We start from the raw sequence: 19322 nt of genomic DNA, 5'->3' as shown, positions 1-19322 counted from the left end.
CCAGTGCACGGGTTTTCCCCAATTAGCTGGTTTGCCGTGCGCGTTTGTAGTGAAACTCCACTTTGCAGTGTTACTGGTGTGGGCTTATGCTTAGCGTGTATTCTACTTTATTTCTTTTTGCTGTGCTGTGTATATTTAGTGGGGAAACCTTGGCCCATGTGGGGGTGGGTCCAGCAACCTTTATTCTATTTTAATTGTGGACTACTAAAATAAGTGTAAGATAATAAAAGAAAATAAGTGATTTGAACCCTGTCTTTGTGGTCCTTAACGAACCTGTGTTGCCTGTTGTTTACAATTACTGGTTGGAATTAAACTATATTCTGGGGGCGAAATTCCCCCAGTGGCGTAGTCGTGCAAGCTGTTTAAAATTGCTAATTATTAATTTAGTAAATTACCCAAAATTGCCACTCTGCTACACGAGTATGCAAATAAAACAACTTCTCACAATATTCTAATGTTTTGACCTGGATCTGTAAGCCTACCACTCTGTGCACATTATGTGATGTGCAAGGAAGCCGTATCAACTTTTAAGGATACAATGAAAGAACCCTGGCAAATACTACAACTGCATTTCATTTCCTGGTCTACACTTTCACCAAATGGGATGTGTGATCCAGTATTCTGAGATCAATGGTGTTCAGTGGCATAAGACAGCATCCTCACTGGTGCTGTGACGTTTTTAAGAGAACCAATTCTTTTGAACGACTCTTAGGCTTCAATAATAAGAGTAGAGTCATAGATGGGAATCAACTCTTTGTTTGTTTTGAGCATGTGACTTTCATGTGAGTACACCAATGTGAGTACACAAATTAAAATAAGCTCAAGTACTCGGTAAATCTGAGAGTGCCAGGGAAGGTCTAAGAAACAGGAGGAGAGTCAGTCGTCATTTGGACTAAAATGAGCCAGAAGTGACCTCTTAAATGCTAAACACAACGCTTAAACACTGAATAAATATTCAAAAACACCCAAATGAGCCCGTCTTTTGAGGAGGTCTTTGCAAAGAACCTGCGACTTAGATCTGGATCTTGTCAAAGAGCCACTAACCCCATCACCAACAGGTGTATGTATCTATGACATTTAAATAGTTCAAGCAATATAATGTAGCAAACTTGGTAGGCCTGCTGATACAGGACTTATGTAGGGAAACCTTGACTCTATCCAAACATAATCCTTGTTTTACATAATGAGTCTCACCTGGAACACACCCATTGCTAACGAGCAGCAGGCCACAGTGCTGAGTGTGTGACACTATTTAAAGGACTCCAGAGTGCTGGTGGTATACAGGCTATCTTTCATCCAGACTCTTGTTGGTATCTGTCACTGTAGTCGGCATCATGAGGGTCCCAGTTCTGGTTGTGCTGGTCGTGCTACTTAATGATTTAGTCTGTGATGGTGAGTAGTTGAGCATTTTTTTTAAATTTCTCATGGCCATATATACTGTAGAAAATGGTCATGCAGGATTATTTTTGTGTAACCTCTCTGCTTCTGCTCCAGTTTTCAGTTCTGTAGTTAAGTGGAGTTCTGTCTCCAACTAGAGGAAACGGTTACCAAAAGGGGCACTCATTTTACTTTAAAGTCCTCTACCTTTCTTTGGCACATTCAAAAGTTGGAGGATTGGCATAACTACAAGTGTTCATATTTCACTCCATTCCATTACAAGTGTTGTTATTTTCCAGGTAGGGTGATGTAAAACTAACTCAAAAAAAATGTGTATATGCATGTGTATCCATATGCATTGCAGTGTTCATTTCATGATGTGGGGAAACCTTGGATCTGTTTTAATCACATCCTCATTTTACTTAACAAGTCTCACCTGGGACACATATTGCTAAAGAACAGCAGGTCACAGTAACCATTGAGGGACACTATTTAAGGGACACCTGAGCATGGCATTTAAAAATGTTCTGCATTGGTTTTTGCAATTATGCTTACTACATTAGACTGGTTTTGAAATAGTTCCCTCAACTTGGTGTGCATGCTTTGTGTAACCTTTCTGTTTCTGTTGTCAGTTTCCACCTCTCCAGTTAAAGGGGTTTCTCCAGGCAAAGGCAAGGATCAACAAAAGGGTATGATTGCTGTATTTTGAAGACATTGTTTCTCAAAGATCATTGTAAGCCATATCCTTTTGTCAGTAGTCAATGTGATGTGCTGGAGGATTGGCATTAAGGACTTCTGATGTTCATTGCATTAATATTCTCTGACCTTTTTACTTGGTAGATCAACAGATCCAGACCACACCCACACCACAGCAGCCCAAAGGTACAGTAATGGGTTGTGGAGTGGGCACCTTTTTCCCCCCTCTTTGTTACAGTAGGTGAAACATTGAGGACCCAGGGGTAATTGTTTCCCATGTAATTATTTAACTGGGCTATTGTGTGATGATGACTCAAGTTTAGATTATTTTGATTACTGCTCAAGCACCAAATACTCAGGTGTAGACCACTTCTGGTCAATTCTGGCAATTACAGTTGACTTTTAGCAGATATAATATTATTCTCCCCTTTAATGTGTACACTTGAAGAGTTCAGCTGCAAAACCCCCTAAGTGCCTTTTCAGAAATTAATCATTTTTATTTAATATAAAACTATCAAAATTGCACATTTTTTATTTTATTTATGTAATATATCTATTTATATGTATTATTAAGTACATGAATGTAAACCAATCCAACAACCGGGTTCTCTAAAATATAGAAGTGCAGGTCTTCAGAAATGGAGTTGGGGGGTTTTGCATCTGAACTCTTTACTTGATCATTCGTTGCCGTCAGCATCATGAGCCACTTAAAAGCAACTCTTCAATTTTTAGGACTCTTGAGTAGTGAAGTTCCGGCATCTGGATTCTTGACATTGTTCTAAATCTAGTGGACTGGATGTAGAAATTGGGCATGCAGACTGTTGTGCGTTATCTTCCCATTTCTTTTGCCAGTTTCCACTTTTCCAGTTAAAGAGGTTTCTCCAGGCAAAGGACGGGATCAACAAAAGGGTATGTCTGTAGACTTTAAACATATTGGTCACATTGTTGGCCAAGGAAAGTTTGTTGTAAGCTATACCCTTGCTCTTTTGAGTAGTAGGACTACCTCTGCTATACTGGAAGTTTAGCATTATCGAGATTGCAAGACTTCTTGATTTAATTCCATTAAAATCCTTTGACTTATTATTTGCCAGATCAACTGAGTGAAGATGATGTGGCTGCCACCACAGCACACACACCCTTGGATGAAACCACACCAGAACCTACAGGTACAGACACTCATTTTAACAATTATTTTGAAGTGGGTTCCTGTGTTGGTAGTAAAATGTATTTGTATAGCGCTTATCACACACAAAAAAACTACGGTGTTCTTACAGGTGAACAAATTGAGGAGGATTCACTTAACATGCCAAATGTAATTGGTTGTTTCTCAAAATTTTCACTGAACTAATTAAAGCTGAATGGGCATGATGTGGCTACTGATCAAGCCACAAATACTCAGGCCTCCTTACTACTTCAGGCCAATTGTAAACCACAGCTGACTAAAATGGGATTCTACAAATGATGTCTACACTCAGTGAATGATTGAGTGTCTTATTGCCCAAAGATGTGCTGTTTTTGTAAGCCATGTTCTTGCTCTTGCTGCAGAGCATAACTCTGATGCGGACGAGGATGATGGCCAAGGTGATGACCACAGTAGCCAAGATAATGGCGATAGTAGCCAGGCTGCGGGAGATGATGGCCTAGGTCAGTGTTTTCCAACCTTTTTTGTCCTGGGTACCCCCTAAGCCATTTTGCCATATGACATGTACCCCCTCGCCCTCACTCATGTTCTGTTGCTCCATCCCAATGTGACTAGTCAATATATTATCACATTTTCCACGTACCCCCTGAGGTGTGATCACATACCCCTGGTTGGGAAACACTGGCCTAGATGATGAGGATTCTAATGGCAATTCCTCTGAGGAGGGTATGGAGCAAGATGTTCATTATCAGCCTTCCTTACACGCAGATGTGGCAGCCACAAAAAGTTCCCCCAAAAATAAGACCCATCGTGGATGGTACTTGTAATATGCCACAACTGTCTGTAATGCTTGTCTTGTATAACCTAGGTGAAGATGACTCTGACAGCCAAGCTGAAGATGGCCAAGGAGACGGCGATGAGGATTCTGACAGACTGTCTTCTCAGGAAGGTACAGTATGGAATAAGATGTTCATGATCAGCCTTCCTTACACAGATGTGGCAGCCACAAAAAGTTCCCCCAACATCACCTTGGCTTACTCGTAGGCTAATATGCCACAATAGCCAGGCTGCTCCCTCCTAGTGACAACACCTTCAGCGTTGCTAGTAGTTGGGGAATGCAAGCACTTTCTGACCTCTGGAGAAATCGGGTACTCCACCCAATTTGTCGGCAAGCAAACAACTTTGAGCAGCTCCAACGGCCCTGGGTAGAGGCGTGTTCAAAGCAGTAGCGTGGTTTAAATGGAGACATTCTTTTGGGACTGAAATGTTTGATATAAACTTCGGCACAGCCTTTTCTGGATGCAATCGGTAGCCAACAAATGGAGGTGTGTCAACCATGCCGTTTGAAAAATGTGAATTGTTATGCTCTAGGTCAGTGGTTTTCAAAGTGGGGGCTGGGGGGCCGCGAGGGGGTGTCAGGGATGTGACTGTTTGGCAGGGAAACTATAGCAAAACAAAGTGAATTAATTAATCGACTCGCTAACGTAAACCAAAAACAAGATGATCTCAGCAGCATTATAATAATCCATTGATCAACATTACTACTATTATCATTATTTTGTATATCCCAGTGGGGCACTGACTAACAGACCTAGACTATGGTTGCGGTAGGTGATGCACAAAAAAATGGTGTGGCACGGCCCATGTTAGGGGGGGCTTGGCTGGAATGTACTGGTTCAAAGGGGGCTGTGTCAGGATAAAGTCTGGGAACCCCTGCTCTAGGTCAGACCTAGTGAAGACATTGAAAGTCGATAATAATCAGGCTAATACCACAACTGTCTGGAATGCTTCTGTATGTCTTGCATAACCCAGGTGCAGGTGAGAACAGCAGCCAAGCTGAAGATGGCCAAGGACACAGCGATGAGGATTCCGCGGGCCAGTCTGCTGAGGAAGGTATGGAGCAAGATGTTCATGATCAGCCTTCCTTACACACAGATGTAGCAGCTACAAGTTCCCCCAAAAATAAGACCACCATGGATGGTACTCATAATATGCCACAACTGTCTGTATTGCTTTGGGTGGCTTGTCTTGCATAACCCAGGTGAAGGTGATGACGGCAGCCAAGCTGAAGATGGCCAAGGAGACAGCGATGAGGATTCTGATGGCCAGTCTTCTGAGGAAGGTGGGAAGCAAGATGTTCATAATCAGCCTTCCTTACACATGTGGCAGCCACAAAATTCCCCCAAAAATAAGATCACCATGGATGGTACTTGTAAATTGTTACAACTGTAATGCTTGTCTTGCATAACCCAGGTGAAGATGAAACTGATAGCCATGGAGACGGTAATGAGGATTCCGCCGGCCAGTCTGCTGAGGATTCCGCCGGCCAGTCTGCTGAGGATTCCGCCGGCCAGTCTGCTGAGGAAGGTGGGGAGCAAGCTGTTTGGCAAACCTTACTCACACAATCATTTATGGTGTAATTGTTAGGAAGGTGCTATTTGAATTCTTTCCATTGCAGCAGGAACAATGTTGCCCTATACTTCATCCATGACTGAACTGCACTTCAACAGGGTGTCCAACCTCGTATTGCTCCAGGGAATAACTTCTGTAGCGGCAAGTCACTTGGCAGAATGTCCGCTAGTGTATAGTGGGAATGATGGGAGGAAGTTGCTGGCATGTCCTAACGGTCTGTTTGGTTTATTCTAACTGGAAATACTTTTTTGCATGTCATATTACAGGTAACTCAAATGAGTCTGTGTCTACAAAAAACATCACCCCAGGGACTAAAGGTAACAGTCTTTCATGTTGTTGAATGAGATTTCCTTAATGGTACCACTGTCCAAATGTTAACAGGTTAATGTGTGCAGTGACTTTGGGTTTTATTCATTCTCACCTTGAAAGATTGAAAATGTTTATGCCTTGAAAATAGATTCACTTTTGTGCTGATGGTTCTTGTCTCTCCTTTTAGGCTCTCCTGCTGTCGGCTCAACTAACTAGACTGGTCTGCCCCACTGTTTCTGGACTTTGTTTAATGTCTGACCTTTTTGGACAAGAAATAAAAAGAATAAATCCATGTTCTTTGTCTCTCCAGTCTTGTGTGCATGATCACATACTCCATGGTAATTCTAATGACTAGCTCTCAGATGGTGAAATTCTTAAGGTCCTCTGGTTCAAGTAGACTCACTTGACTGGTCTTCTGAGGAAAATGGTATGGATAAATGTAACGGCAACAAATGAGAATATTAAACTAATTTTTGGTGTATATCAATTTATTTCCTTTTTTTCCCCCTGCCTGCGGCCCCCACTTTAAAAAACGCTGGGCGATGTAATCAAGGTTTCAGATTTAAATCGCACATTTTGGACCAGTTCTTGTGGCATGCTGAACTTGAGACTGGGAAAGCTGTCCCCATTTTAAACGTTGCATTGAGCACCTCCATGCTCAATGCGACTTTCACTACCATCTCTATTTAGAGGTAACTGAACATCAGTTGATGTTGGCAATATGCAAATTATTATTTTGGTAAAGTTGCTTTTTTTTAGGGGGGGGAATTAGAATGGAGGGTGCAGCCATTTGGAAAGGTCTCATCCATGCACTCCCATCAGGGCTACAAGTTTGAAAAGAATGACTTGCATCTGTCCACACCAGGTACTAAAAGTAACAGGCTTTCATGATGTTCGATTAGCTTCTCTTAATGGTACCACTGTCCAAATGTAAACAGGGTAATGCGGTGCAAAGCTTGTGTGTAGTGACTTTGGGTTTTATTCATTACCTTGAAAGATTTAAAATGTTGTATGCCTTAAAAATGAACATTTGTGCTGATGGCTCTTATCTCTTTCTTTCAGGATCTTCTGCTCTGAGCTCAACTAACTAGACTGATTCGTCCCATTGTTACTTCTTGACTTTGTTTAATGTATGACCTTTTGGACAAGAAATAAAAAGAAAAAAATCCTTGATCTTTGTCTCCAGCCTTGGTGTGTATGCTAAATTTAATGGCTAGCTATCTCTGGTGTAGTTAAGGTCCTCTGGTACCCTCAGTTTAATGGTTTTTCCAGGTTAGATATTAGTTTGTCTGGCATTTCACAACACTAACACTGTCTCAGTCTAGTTGGGTCCTGTCTCTGAATTGATGATTCATAATTCTGCCGCAAACGTGCAAATAATAATCCAGCTAGGCTATCTAAATGGCCTATCTCTACAAGTTGTAAACTTGAACAAAATGGTGTAACAAGTCTTTGAGGTTTTTTTCTGCCTTTTGGAGTTTGAAACTGGAATGTCCTTCACCCTAGTGAAGCTTTTTAAAATTCCTGGCTCCAGGTAACCACCAATATTTAATCAGTTTGTCTCTCTGCCATTTCCAACAACTCCACAATTTCATCTTTACATTAACTTTCAATTAGGCCTATGCTCATGAGCAAACAAACCAACGCTACAGAAAGTCCTGGGCAGAGGTAAAAGGCAAATATCATGGTAAAGTACAGCTCCAGGACAAAAAATTAAATTGAAGTTGATTCTATTCCATCATAGTCAAACTGTCATGGATTATAGATTAATTGCCCACATTTTGAACATCATTTGCTTATTACAGTTTGGCCTCCCAGCTCAACAAAACCATGACAAAATTTAGAGTAATTTGAACTGTTCAAAAGAGTTTGGGTCACATCACAACTCTTGACTTGCTAATTGACATGTCAATGTTCAAGACCTGGTTTGGAATCTCTTGACAATCACCGTCTGTTTAAACATTTGAAGTCAATGACTGGGGCATTGCATGGGAGTTATGGGAGGCCAGAAATCCTTGATTCGCTGCTGCCAGCTGTTTTTCGATCTGGTGACCCACACTTCCCTTTTTCATTTTACTCTAGATTTCCATGCCACATTTTGTTGCTTTGGTGGTATGGACATTTTAACTCACCAGAAATAAAACCCCATTGAAAATTAGGTTTGTTTTATGGTGAGTTAGAAAAAAAGTTCAGGTCACATGAAATTTGGTACTTCCTAAATGTGAATGTTCAATACATGCCCCGTTTTGTTGCTTTGGTGGTATGGGCATTCTTTTTTTTTTTTGAAGAAAACTATGTAATATTCAAATTTTGTGAATTCATGGTTTTGTTGAGCTGTAAGGACAAAAGAATAGCTCAATGTGAGCAATGACTACAATTCATGAAACTTTAACATTGATGCAAGTATGCAAATAAAACAACTCACAATATTCTAATGTTTTGGCCTGGATCTGTAAGCCTACCACTCTGTGCACATTATGTGGTCTGCAAGGAAGCCGTATCAACTTTTAAGGATAAAATGAAAGAACCCTGGAAAATACTACAACTGCATTTCATTTCCTGGTCTACACTTTCACCAAATGGGATGCGTGATCCAGTATTCTGAGATCAATGGTGTTCAGTGGCATAAGAAAGCATCTTCACTAGTGCTGTGACGTTTTTAAGAGAACCAATTCTTTTGAACGGCTCTTAGGCGTCAATAATAAGAGTAGAGTCATAGATGGGAATCAACTCTTTCCTTTTTTGTTTGTTTTGAGCATGTGACCTTCATGTGAGTACACCAATTAAAGCTCAAGTACGCTGTAAATCTGAGAGTGCCAGGGAAGGTCTAAGAAACAAGAGAACAGTCAGTCGTCATTTGGACTAAAATGAGCCAGAAGTGACCTCTTAAATGCTAAACACAATGCTTAAACACTGAATAAATATTCAAAAACACCCAAATGAGTCCGTCTTTTGAGGAGGTCTTTGACAAGATCCAGATCTAAGACGCAGGTTCTTTGCAAAGAGCCACTAACCCCATCACCAACAGGTGTATGTATCTATTGCTGTGTTCCATTATTCACCCTCTGTACTGTGTACCTTGTTTGAGTGCAGTGAAGTACCCTTTCCACCCTCCGCAATTCACGAGGCGAGTACATTCCGATTCCCGTTCTGTCTGATACACTTAACGGAAATGACGGTTGGTCGCGTGACATCCGAGTTTACCAACTGCCAATATGCAATTCAACACGGAAGGCACTGTTCCTTATGCTAACACTTTTTAAAGTTATCCCTGCCTCTAATGCACATGGCGATTGTCTTTGGAATCAAAACTATGCTGTTATCACAGAGATTCAACCGTTTGACAGATCTGACACTCAACTACGTCACAAACATGGCGGCCGTTGAGTGCGAAAAGTGTACAGTAACACCACACTTCAAAAAATGGCCGTTTTGGGGGCGTTATCCGGGTAATTTACAGTACACTTTACCCTCGCGATTAGAAATGGAACGCCCTGCGTACCCAAACACAGTGCGGAAAGGGCGTTAAGTACGGGTAATGGAACACAGCATATGACATTTAAATAGTCCAAGCAATATAATGTAGCAAACTTGGTAGGCCTGCTGATACAGGATTTATGTAGGGAAACCTTGGCTCTATCCAATCACAATCTTTGTTTTACTTAATGAGTCTCACCTGGGACACACCCATTGCTAACGAGCAGCAGGCCACAGTGCTGAGTGTGTGACACTATTTAAGGGACTCCAGAGTGCTGGTGGTATACAGGCTATCTTTCATCCAGACTCTTGTAGGTATCTTTCATTGTGGTCGGCATCATGAGATTCCCAGTTCTGGTTGTGCTGGTCGTGCTACTTAATGATTTAGTCTGTGATGGTGAGTAGTTGAGCATTTTTTTATTTCTCATGGCCATATATACTGTAGAAAATGGTCATGCAGGATTATTTTTGTGTAACCTCTCTGCTTCTGCTCCAGTTTTCAGTTCTGTAGTTAAGTGGAGTTCTGTCTCCAACCAGAGGAAACGGTTACCAAAAGGGTTACTCATTTTACTTTAAAGTCCTCTACCTTTCTTTGGCACACATTCAAAAGTTGGAGGATCGGCATAACTTAAGTGTTCATATTTCACTCCATTCCATTACAAGTGTTGTTGTTTTCCAGGTAGGGTGATGTAAAACTAACTAAAAAATGTGTATATGCATGTGTATCCATATGCATTGCAGTGTTCATTTCATGATGTGGGGAAACCTTGGATCTGTTTTAATCACATCCTCCTTTAACTTAACAAGTCTCACCTGGGACACGTATTGCTAAAGAGCAGCAGGCCACAGTAACCAATGAGGGACAATATTTAAGGGACACCTAAGCATGGCATTTAAAAAAAAAAATCTGTATTGGTTTTTGCAATTATGCTTACTACATTAGACTGGTTTTGAAATAGTTCCATCAACTTGGTGTGCATGCTTTGTGTAACCTTTCTGTTTCTGTTGTCAGTTTCCACCTCTCCAGTTAAAGGGGTTTCTCCAGGCAAAGGCAAGGATCAACAAAAGGGTATGATTGCTGTATTTTGAAGACATTGTTTCTCAAAGCCATATCCTTTTGTCAGGGCCGGTTCTGGCTTATTTGGCGCCCTAGGCGAGTTTGAGTTCTGGCGCCCCCCCCCCCCTTTTTTTTATACCTTACAGAACACAAGAGTAATACCGGTAGTAAGTTTAACTAAATAGCATCAAGAACAATAACTGTTTTGCATAAAATGGATTTTGGACAGCCGACCAGCACATCAGATTGAGTCGCATGAAAGTACCTTCACTGTGTTGTGTCTTGGATGTAATGGTGGTGGTGCCCCCAACCCCAGATGAGAGGGAGGTTATCAATGTGTTTGAATTGTAAAATGGAATTGAAATGCCAGGAGAGTTGTACAGTACATTTGCATGTCAAATGCATGTGTAGACAATAGGCCTACCAAGGAGGTCTGCATTGATAGCCTATCTACACTACCTACAGCATCACAAAGCATGGCAGCATAACAATTTTAATAAGCTACACATTTGTGCTGTCTATGATTCCAAACCAATTTCATTTCTGTAGCCTACTGGAAATAGTGGTGCATTTGTGAGTAGGAGAATGAGAAGGGGGCTATGTGTTTGAACCGGAGGGACAGGGTGAGAGAAAGGGAGAAAAGCTGCCACGCTTTTGAATTTCATTATATACAAAATATAGTAAATAGCCTCACTTGTCTGCAATACTACATCACTCAGCATGAAAACATGCTGTGCATGGTTCTCTTACATGATTAATGTAGGCCTATATGTCATTCTGGTCTGGAAACAATGTTTTTTAAGCTTACAACAAGCAGGTAATTCATTCAAGTGGATGGAAGGAGATATGGCAGCTAAACTTGTTTTAAACATGGCACCAGTCTTACTTTACACTGCTGGTCAACCTAAGCAAGTATTATGATGTCAGGTGGGTGTTAGTGAGTAGGCTACTAACAGCTACTTTACTGGATTTCATTGCTTGGCATACTTGGCTAATGTTAGCATGCTAACTAGCGATTTCTCAGATCAAAAGCAAAGCTCTTTTTCCCTCTAATTCCAAACAGTAGCCTCATAACTATTAGGCTTTACATTACCACAAACGGTTTCTGATTAAACCACATACTTCCAAAACACCCTCTGCAACTCCTGCATCATGCAATGACTGGTTTAATGAGAACATAACAATTCTCCACCCAGCAGGGCAGCTTTGCTGTTCTCGCTTGCCCTATGTCTCTCGAATGAGTCTCCAAATTCAAAATAGATCGAACGCTGTCACTCGTCCCGCCCCCTTTCTCAGGACTGTCTGTTAATTGGTTCACAGACTTCCCAGAGACAGTTGAAAGCGATATTACTATTGGCTGAGGGGCGCTTTGCCGTGAGGAGCGCTTTCGCCACGCTTTGTTGATTGCGACTTCATAAAAAAACCTCCATATCGCAAAATTACGCATCGGACAGCGCCATTTCGGCGCCCCTTCTTCACATTGCGCTCTAGGCGACCGTCTAGCCGGCCTATGCTTATAACCGGCCCTGCCTTTTGTCAGTAGTCAATGTGATGTGCTGGAGGATTGGCATTAAGGACTCCTTCTGATTTTCATTGCATTAAAATTCTCTGACCTTTTTAATTGGTAGATCAACAGATCCAGACCAGACCCACACCACAGCAGCCCAAAGGTACAGTAATGGGTTGTGGAGTGGGCACCTTTTTTTTTCTCTCCATGTAGTTCTTTGTTACAGTAGGTGAAACATTGAGGACCCAGGGGAAATTGTTTCCCATGTAATTATTTAACTGGGCTATTTTGTGATGCTGACTCAAGTTTGGATGATTGGGATTACTGCTTAAGCACCAAATACTCTGGTGTAGACCACTTCTGGCAATTACAGTTGACTTTTAGCAGATATAATATTATTCTCCCCTTTAATGTGTACACTTGAAGAGTTCAGCTGCAAAACCCCCTAAGTGCCTTTTCAGAAATTAATCATAATTCATTTTTATTTAATACAAAACTATCAAAATTGCATATTTTTATTTATGTAATATATCTATATTTATATGTATTATCAAGTACATGAATGTAAGCCAATCCAACAACTGTGTTCTCTAAAATATAGAAGTGCAGGTCTTCAGAAATGGGTTTTGCGTCTGAACTCTTTACTTGATCATTTGTTGCTGTCAGCATCATGAGTCACTTAAAAAGCAACTCTTCACTACTCAAGAGTCCTAAAAATTGAAGTTCCGGCATGTGCATGCAGACTGTTGTGCGTTTATCTCCCCCATTTCTTTTGCCAGTTTCTCCAGGCAAAGGACAGGATCAACAAAAGGGTATGTCTGTAGACTTTAAACATATTGGTCACATTGTTGGCCAAGGAAAGTTTTGAGTAGTATGACTACCTCTGCTATACTGGAGGTTTGGCATTATCGAGCTTGCAAGACTTCTTGATTTAATTCCATTAAAATCCTTGGACTTATTGTTTGCCAGATCAACTGAGTGAAGATGATGTGGCTGCCACCACAGCACACACACCCTTGGATGAAACCACACCAGAACCTACAGGTACAGACACTCATTTTAACAATCATTTTGAAGTAGGTTCCTGTGTTAGTAGTTTTTTGTCTGTGATAAGCACTATACAAATATATTTTACTACTGTGTTCATGCAGTTTGTTCTTACAGGTGAACAAATTGAGGAGGATTCACTTAACATGGCAAATGTAATTGGTTGTTAATTTTTTTCACCGAACTAATTAAAACTGAATGGGCATGATGTGGCTACTGATCAAGCCACAAATACTCAGGCCTCCTTATTACTTCAGGCCAATTGTAAACCACAGTAGACTAAAATGGGATTCAACATCATCTCTACAAATGATGTCTACACTCAGTGAATGATTGAGTGTCTTATTGCCCAAAGATGTGCTGTTTTTGTAAGCCATGTTCTTGCTCTTGCTGCAGAGCATAACTCTGATGCGGACGAGGATGATGGCCAAGGTGATGACCACAGTAGCCAAGATAATGGCGATAGTAGCCAGGCTGCGGGAGATGATGGCCTAGATGATGAGGATTCTAATGGCAATTCCTCTGAGGAGGGTATGGAGCAAGATGTTCATTATCAGCCTTCCTTACACGCAGATGTGGCAGCCACAAAAAGTTCCCCCAAAAATAAGACCCATCGTGGATGGTACTTGTAATATGCCACAACTGTCTGTAATGCTTGTCTTGTATAACCTAGGTGAAGATGACTCTGACAGCCAAGCTGAAGATGGCCAAGGAGACGGCGATGAGGATTCTGACAGACTGTCTTCTCAGGAAGGTAGGTAGGAAGGGGGGGGGGGGGGGGGGGGGTGGGGGGGGGGGTGGTGGGATGTGACTGTTTGGCAGGGAAACTATAGCAAAACAAAGTGAATTAATTAATCGACTCGCTAACGTAAACAAAAAACAAGATGATATTAGCAGCATTATAATAATCCATTGATCAACATTACTACTATTATCATTATTTTGTATATCCCAGTGGGGCACTGACTAACAGACCTAGACTATGGTTGCGGTAGGTGATGCACAAAAAAATGGTGTGGCACGGCCCATGTTAGGGGGGGGCTTGGCTGGAATGTACTGGTTCAAAGGGGGCTGTGTCAGGATAAAGTCTGGGAACCCTGTGCTCTAGGTCAGACCTAGTGAAGACATTTGAAAGTCGATAATAATCAGGCTAATGCCACAACTGTCTGGAATGCTTCTGTATGTCTTGCATAACCCAGGTGAAGGTGAGAACAGCAGCCAAGCTGATGGCCAAGGAGACAGCGATGAGGATTCCGCCGGCCAGTCTGCTGAGGAAGGTATGGAGTAAGATGTTCATGATCAGTCTTCCTTACACACAGATGTAGCAGCTACAAGTTCCCCCAAAAATAAGACCACCATGGATGGTACTCATAATGCCACAACTGTCTATTGCTTTGGATGACTTGTCTTGCATAACCCAGGTGAAGGTGATGACGGCAGCCAAGCTGAAGATGGCCAAGGAGACAGCGATGAGGATTCTGATGGCCAGTCTTCTGAGGAAGGTGGGGAGCAAGATGTTCATAATCAGCCTTCCTCACACACGTGGCAGCCACAAAGTTCCCCCAAAAATAAGATCACCATCATGGATGGTACTTGTAAATTGCTACAACTGTAATGCTTGTCTTGCATAACCCAGGTGAAGATGAAACTGATAGCCATGGAGACGGCAATGAGGATTCCGCCGGCCAGTCTGCTGAGGATTCCGCCGGCCAGTCTGCTGAGGATTCCGCCGGCCAGTCTGCTGAGGAAGGTGGGGAGCAAGCTGTTTGGCAAACCTTACTCACACAATCATTTATGGTGTAATTGTTAGGAAGGTGCTATTTGAATTCTTTCCATTGCAGCAGGAACAATGTTGCCCTATACTTCATCCATGGCTGAACTGCACTTCAGCGGGATGTCCAACCTCATATTGCTCCAGGGAATAACCTCTGTAGCGGCAAGTCACTTGGCAGAATGTCCGCTAGTGTATAGTGGGAATGATGGGAGGAAGTTGCTGGCATGTCCTAACGGTCTGTTTGGTTTATTCTAACTGGAAATGCTTTTTTTGCATGTCATATTACAGGTAACTCAAATGAGTCTGTGTCTACAAAAAACATCACCCCAGGGACTAAAGGTAACAGGCTTTCATGTTGTTGGATGAGCTTTCCTTAATGGTACCACTGTCCAAATGTTAACAGGTTAATGTGTGCAGTGACTTTGGGTTTTATTCATTCTCACCTTGAAAGATTGAAAATGCTTATGCCTTGAAAATAGATTCACTTTTGTGCTGATGGTTCTTGTCTCTCCTTTTAGGCTCTCCTGCTGTCGGCTCAACTAACTAGACTGGTCTGCCCCACTGTTTCTGGACTTTGTTTAATGTCTGACCTTTTTGGACAAGAAATAAAAAGAATAAATCCATGTTCTTTGTCTCTCCAGTCTTGTGTGCATGATCACATACTCCATGGTAATTCTAATGACTAGCTCTCAGATGGTGAAATTCTTAGAATGGAGGGTGCAGCCATTTGGAAAGGTCTCATCCATGCACTCCCATCAGGGCTACAAGTTTGAAAATGATTTGCATCTGTCCACACCAGGTACTAAAAGTAACAGGCTTTCATGATGTTCGATTAGCTTCTCTTAATGGTACCACTGTCCAAATGTAAACAGGGTAATGCGGTGCAACGCTTGTGTGTAGTGACTTAGGGGTTTTATTCATTCTCACCTTGAAAGATTTAAAATGTTTTATGCCTTAAAAATTAACATTTTTGCTGATGGCTCTTCTGCTTTCAGGATCTTCTGCTCTGAGCTCAACTAACTAGACTTATTTGTCCCATTGTTACTAGCGTACTTGACTTTGTTTAATGTATGACCTTTTGGACAAGAAATAAAAAGAGAAAAATCCTTGATCTTTGTCTCCAGCCTTGGTGTATGCTAAATGTAATGGCTAGCTATCTCTGGTGTAGTTAAGGTCCTCTGGTACCCTCAGTTTAATGGTTTTTCCAGGTTAGATATTAGTTTGTCTGGCATTTTACAACACTAACACTGTCTCAGTCTAGTTGGATCCTGTCTCTGAATTGATGATGCATAATTTTGCCGCAAACGTGCAAATAATAATCCAGCTAGGCTATCTAAATGACCTGTCTCTACAAGTTGTAAACTTGAACAAAATGGTGTAACAAGTCTTTGAGGTTTTTTTCTGCCTTTTGGAGTTTGAAACTGGAATGTCCTTCACCCTAGTGAAGCTTTTTAAAATTTCTGGCTCCAGGTCACCACAAATATTTAATCAGTTTGTCTCTCTGCCATTTCCAACAACTCCACAATTTCATCTTTACATTAACTTTCAATTAGGCCTATAGTGCAGCGGCTAACCAAAACAATCAGTTTGTGATACAAGCATGAAAATTGGTACACATATAGCCAAAGGCATTCTGAAAAGAACTGGATATGGAGACATCGTGAATTTTCAACATGGTGGCCATAGCAGCCATTTTTCAAAATGGCCGCCAGCAACAACAGTTTTCTTATGAGTAGTGGATATAATATGACATTTTAGACACATTTAACATTCATACTACTTGGTGAATGTCTTATGGATAATTTAAAAGTTGTCATGAATATTCAAGATGGCCGACATTTTCCAGAAAAAGGCCATTAGCGTTACGGAGCTGACAAAAGCGTGAAATTTAGAACATGCTTCCTTAGGACCCAGTACTGCACTGTACTGCACTATACTGCCCTACAATCTTAGAACGCAGTAACTCTGAAAACGGCAAACTGAGAAAAAAGGCTTCAAAGTTTTCCATATGGCGCGACAACTGTGTTGTCGGTAAATTGGTGGTGACACTTCCTGGTAATGCTTGTTTAGGATAGAAATTTAATGCACACAATACCCCCCCCCAAAAAAAACAACATTTATGTGTCTTTTTGCCACAAAAAAACAGAGTTACTGCGTTCTTGGCTGGTATTACTGCCACAAAATGGAGTTACTGCAGGAGTTACTGCGTTCTTAGCTTGTATTACTGTCTACTCCCAAACCAGTCCTATTGGAACGTGCAGCAGTAACTCGCCGATTTACTGTGTTTTTGTTTAACCTTTTTTGGGTCATTTTTGCACTTTCAAAATGAGTTTTCTCGGGACGGTGTTGGACCACCATTTTTGGACACAAGACAAATGAGGTAGTTTAGAACCGATTTCCGATATAAAAAAAAAATTCGACCATTTTGAGTTACTGCGTTCTAGTATTGCACGGCAGTATACTATACTGTACTCTACTGTACTGTACTCTACTACACTATACTGTATGCTACTGTACTGTACTCTACTACACTATACTGTACTCTACTGTACTGTACTCTAGTACTGTACTCTACTTTACTGTATGCTACTGTACCGTACTCTACTGTATGCTACTGTACTGCACTGTACTCTACTACACCGTACTGTACTGTACTGTACTGTACTGTACTGTACTGCACCGTACTGTATGCTACTGTACTGTACTATACTCTACTGTACGTTTCTATACTGCACCGTACTGTATACTACTGTAATATACTGTACTGCACTGTACTGTATGCTACTGTACTGTACTGTACTCTACTGTACTTTTCTATACTGCACCGTACTGTATGCTACTGTACTGTACTGTACTCTACTGTACTTTTCTATACTGCACCGTACTGTATGCTACTGTACTGTACTGTACTGTACTGTACTGTACTGTACAACTATAGAACTGAAACATGTAGAGCATTCTGAAGTCATGTATAAAGCAAAAAAGTGTAGTGGGAATGAGTTATGTTATGGGGTATGGTAGACTATCCTTCCTCCCAGACTATTTGTGTGCCTTGCATATCAAGAAAATGAGTACCGTAATGATTTACTTTTATAGTATATACCATTTGAGAGTTGCTGTTTTATATAGATATTTCTCCTATGGGTAAGGGTGGCAAAGACCTACGATACATGTTGTCCATAAACTGTCAGTTTTGAAGTACCAATTGAAGTACTCAATGATTAATGAGCTAACTGTAATGCAAATTTTGACACAATTACTTGGTGAGGACTTGTTTGCAAATTCAGGAAAAAACAGTTTACCTCTGCCTACGCACTCAACACCTACTTAGAAAACATTTCCATTTAATTTGAACTGAAGACATACTGTAGCCTATATGTATATTGAATAATCTGTAATGCCATTCTAAAAATGGCAGAAATGCACTCAATATACACAATGCTACTTGTGAGAATGTAGAATTAGGTTTATTCATACATATGGAGAGGTCCTGTCCTTTACCCTCTCTCATACAAATAAAAAATATCTGTCAGGGAAATTAGAGGATGGAGAACCTGCTACCTTGGACATCATCTTGCACTGACACTTCCCCATTCAGATGCTGCTCAGCAAGCATTAGCAGCAGTCGTCTATTCTCACCATAGTTTTAGTGTGGGAAATGCTCATTTGAATTCAGATTCAGAAAACAGCCAGTAAAATGTTGTTCAGTATCTGACTACTTGTATTGCCTCATCATGACTGATGAAACATTTGCATGAATTGCAATGCATCGTAGAATTGAATCAAATCGAATCGAATCACTACCTCCCGAATCTGAATCGAATCTTGAGGGCAGTGCCAATACACACCACTATGTACATTTTTGTAGTTTCATCAATCTGGTCAAGCAGGCTACCACTGCCCTTTCATCTCTGCTGAGTTCCGGACTATATTAACATTGTCAGCTACTATAATGTCATTTAATAACAATGTAATGCATTACACAACATGGCATATTGTATATGCCAGTAAAAAAAAAATCTGAGGGCTCTTAGGCTAGAATGACAGCATATACCCTAAAGAAACACCATGCAAAGTGCTTTTCTAACTTCAGTAACGGTAAAACCCTTAACAGACTCCACTATTGTATGATTATCTGACATGGGCTGCCATCTTGAAAGAAACAGTGATACTATACTGTATATTAAGAATGAGATAAAAGGAAGCTTCTGGTTAATTCCAAAGTTACAAATTTGAATTCTGCATCATGAAAAATGACTGATTTGACACCGATATCACCTATATCAGATAAATCATACAAGTGACGGCTGCCATCTTGAAAATGGCGGCCATCTTGAAAATGGCAGCCATCTTGAATATTCATGACAACTTTTAAATTATCCATAAGACATTTACCAAGTAGTATGAATGGTAAATATGTCTAAAATATATTATATCCAAGAAAACTGTTGTGGCTGGCGGCCATTTTGAAAAATGGCTGCCATGGCCACCATGTTGAAAATTCACGATGGCTCCATATCCAGTT

At 41.0% G+C, this 19322-nt stretch overlaps 1 protein-coding gene and 1 long non-coding RNA gene across 42 annotated transcripts in view; both read left to right on the top strand.

The window, feature by feature from the left end:
* LOC134461384 (uncharacterized) overlaps nucleotides 1-19322 on the top strand; it is a 43470-nt gene that overhangs the window by 16497 nt on the left and 7651 nt on the right. For 22 of the 41 annotated variants that reach the window (XM_063214278.1, XM_063214281.1, XM_063214280.1 and 19 more), the window contains 5 exons: nucleotides 5256-5336; nucleotides 5468-5581; nucleotides 14223-14300; nucleotides 14445-14525; nucleotides 14660-14773. In XM_063214278.1, the coding sequence (XP_063070348.1) occupies nucleotides 5256-5336; nucleotides 5468-5581; nucleotides 14223-14300; nucleotides 14445-14525; nucleotides 14660-14773 (468 nt within the window). Of the gene's footprint in view, nucleotides 1-1275; nucleotides 1393-2009; nucleotides 2067-2217; nucleotides 2260-2925; nucleotides 2983-3164; nucleotides 3240-3618; nucleotides 3718-3904; nucleotides 3941-4082; nucleotides 4164-5026; nucleotides 5108-5255; nucleotides 5337-5467; nucleotides 5582-14222; nucleotides 14301-14444; nucleotides 14526-14659; nucleotides 14774-19322 lie in introns of those variants that run through there. The other 19 variants (XM_063214292.1, XM_063214283.1, XM_063214282.1 and 16 more) reach the window with 9 other exon arrangements.
* On the top strand, nucleotides 6712-7114 carry LOC134461872 (uncharacterized). Its single transcript, XR_010037439.1, has 2 exons — nucleotides 6712-6809; nucleotides 6998-7114. It is a non-coding gene; the product is annotated as an uncharacterized LOC134461872 (long non-coding RNA).

This window comes from Engraulis encrasicolus, chromosome 13 (assembly GCF_034702125.1).
Source record: "Engraulis encrasicolus isolate BLACKSEA-1 chromosome 13, IST_EnEncr_1.0, whole genome shotgun sequence".
NCBI lineage: Eukaryota > Metazoa > Chordata > Actinopteri > Clupeiformes > Engraulidae > Engraulis > Engraulis encrasicolus.
This window is presented reverse-complemented; position numbering and strand designations above follow the sequence as displayed.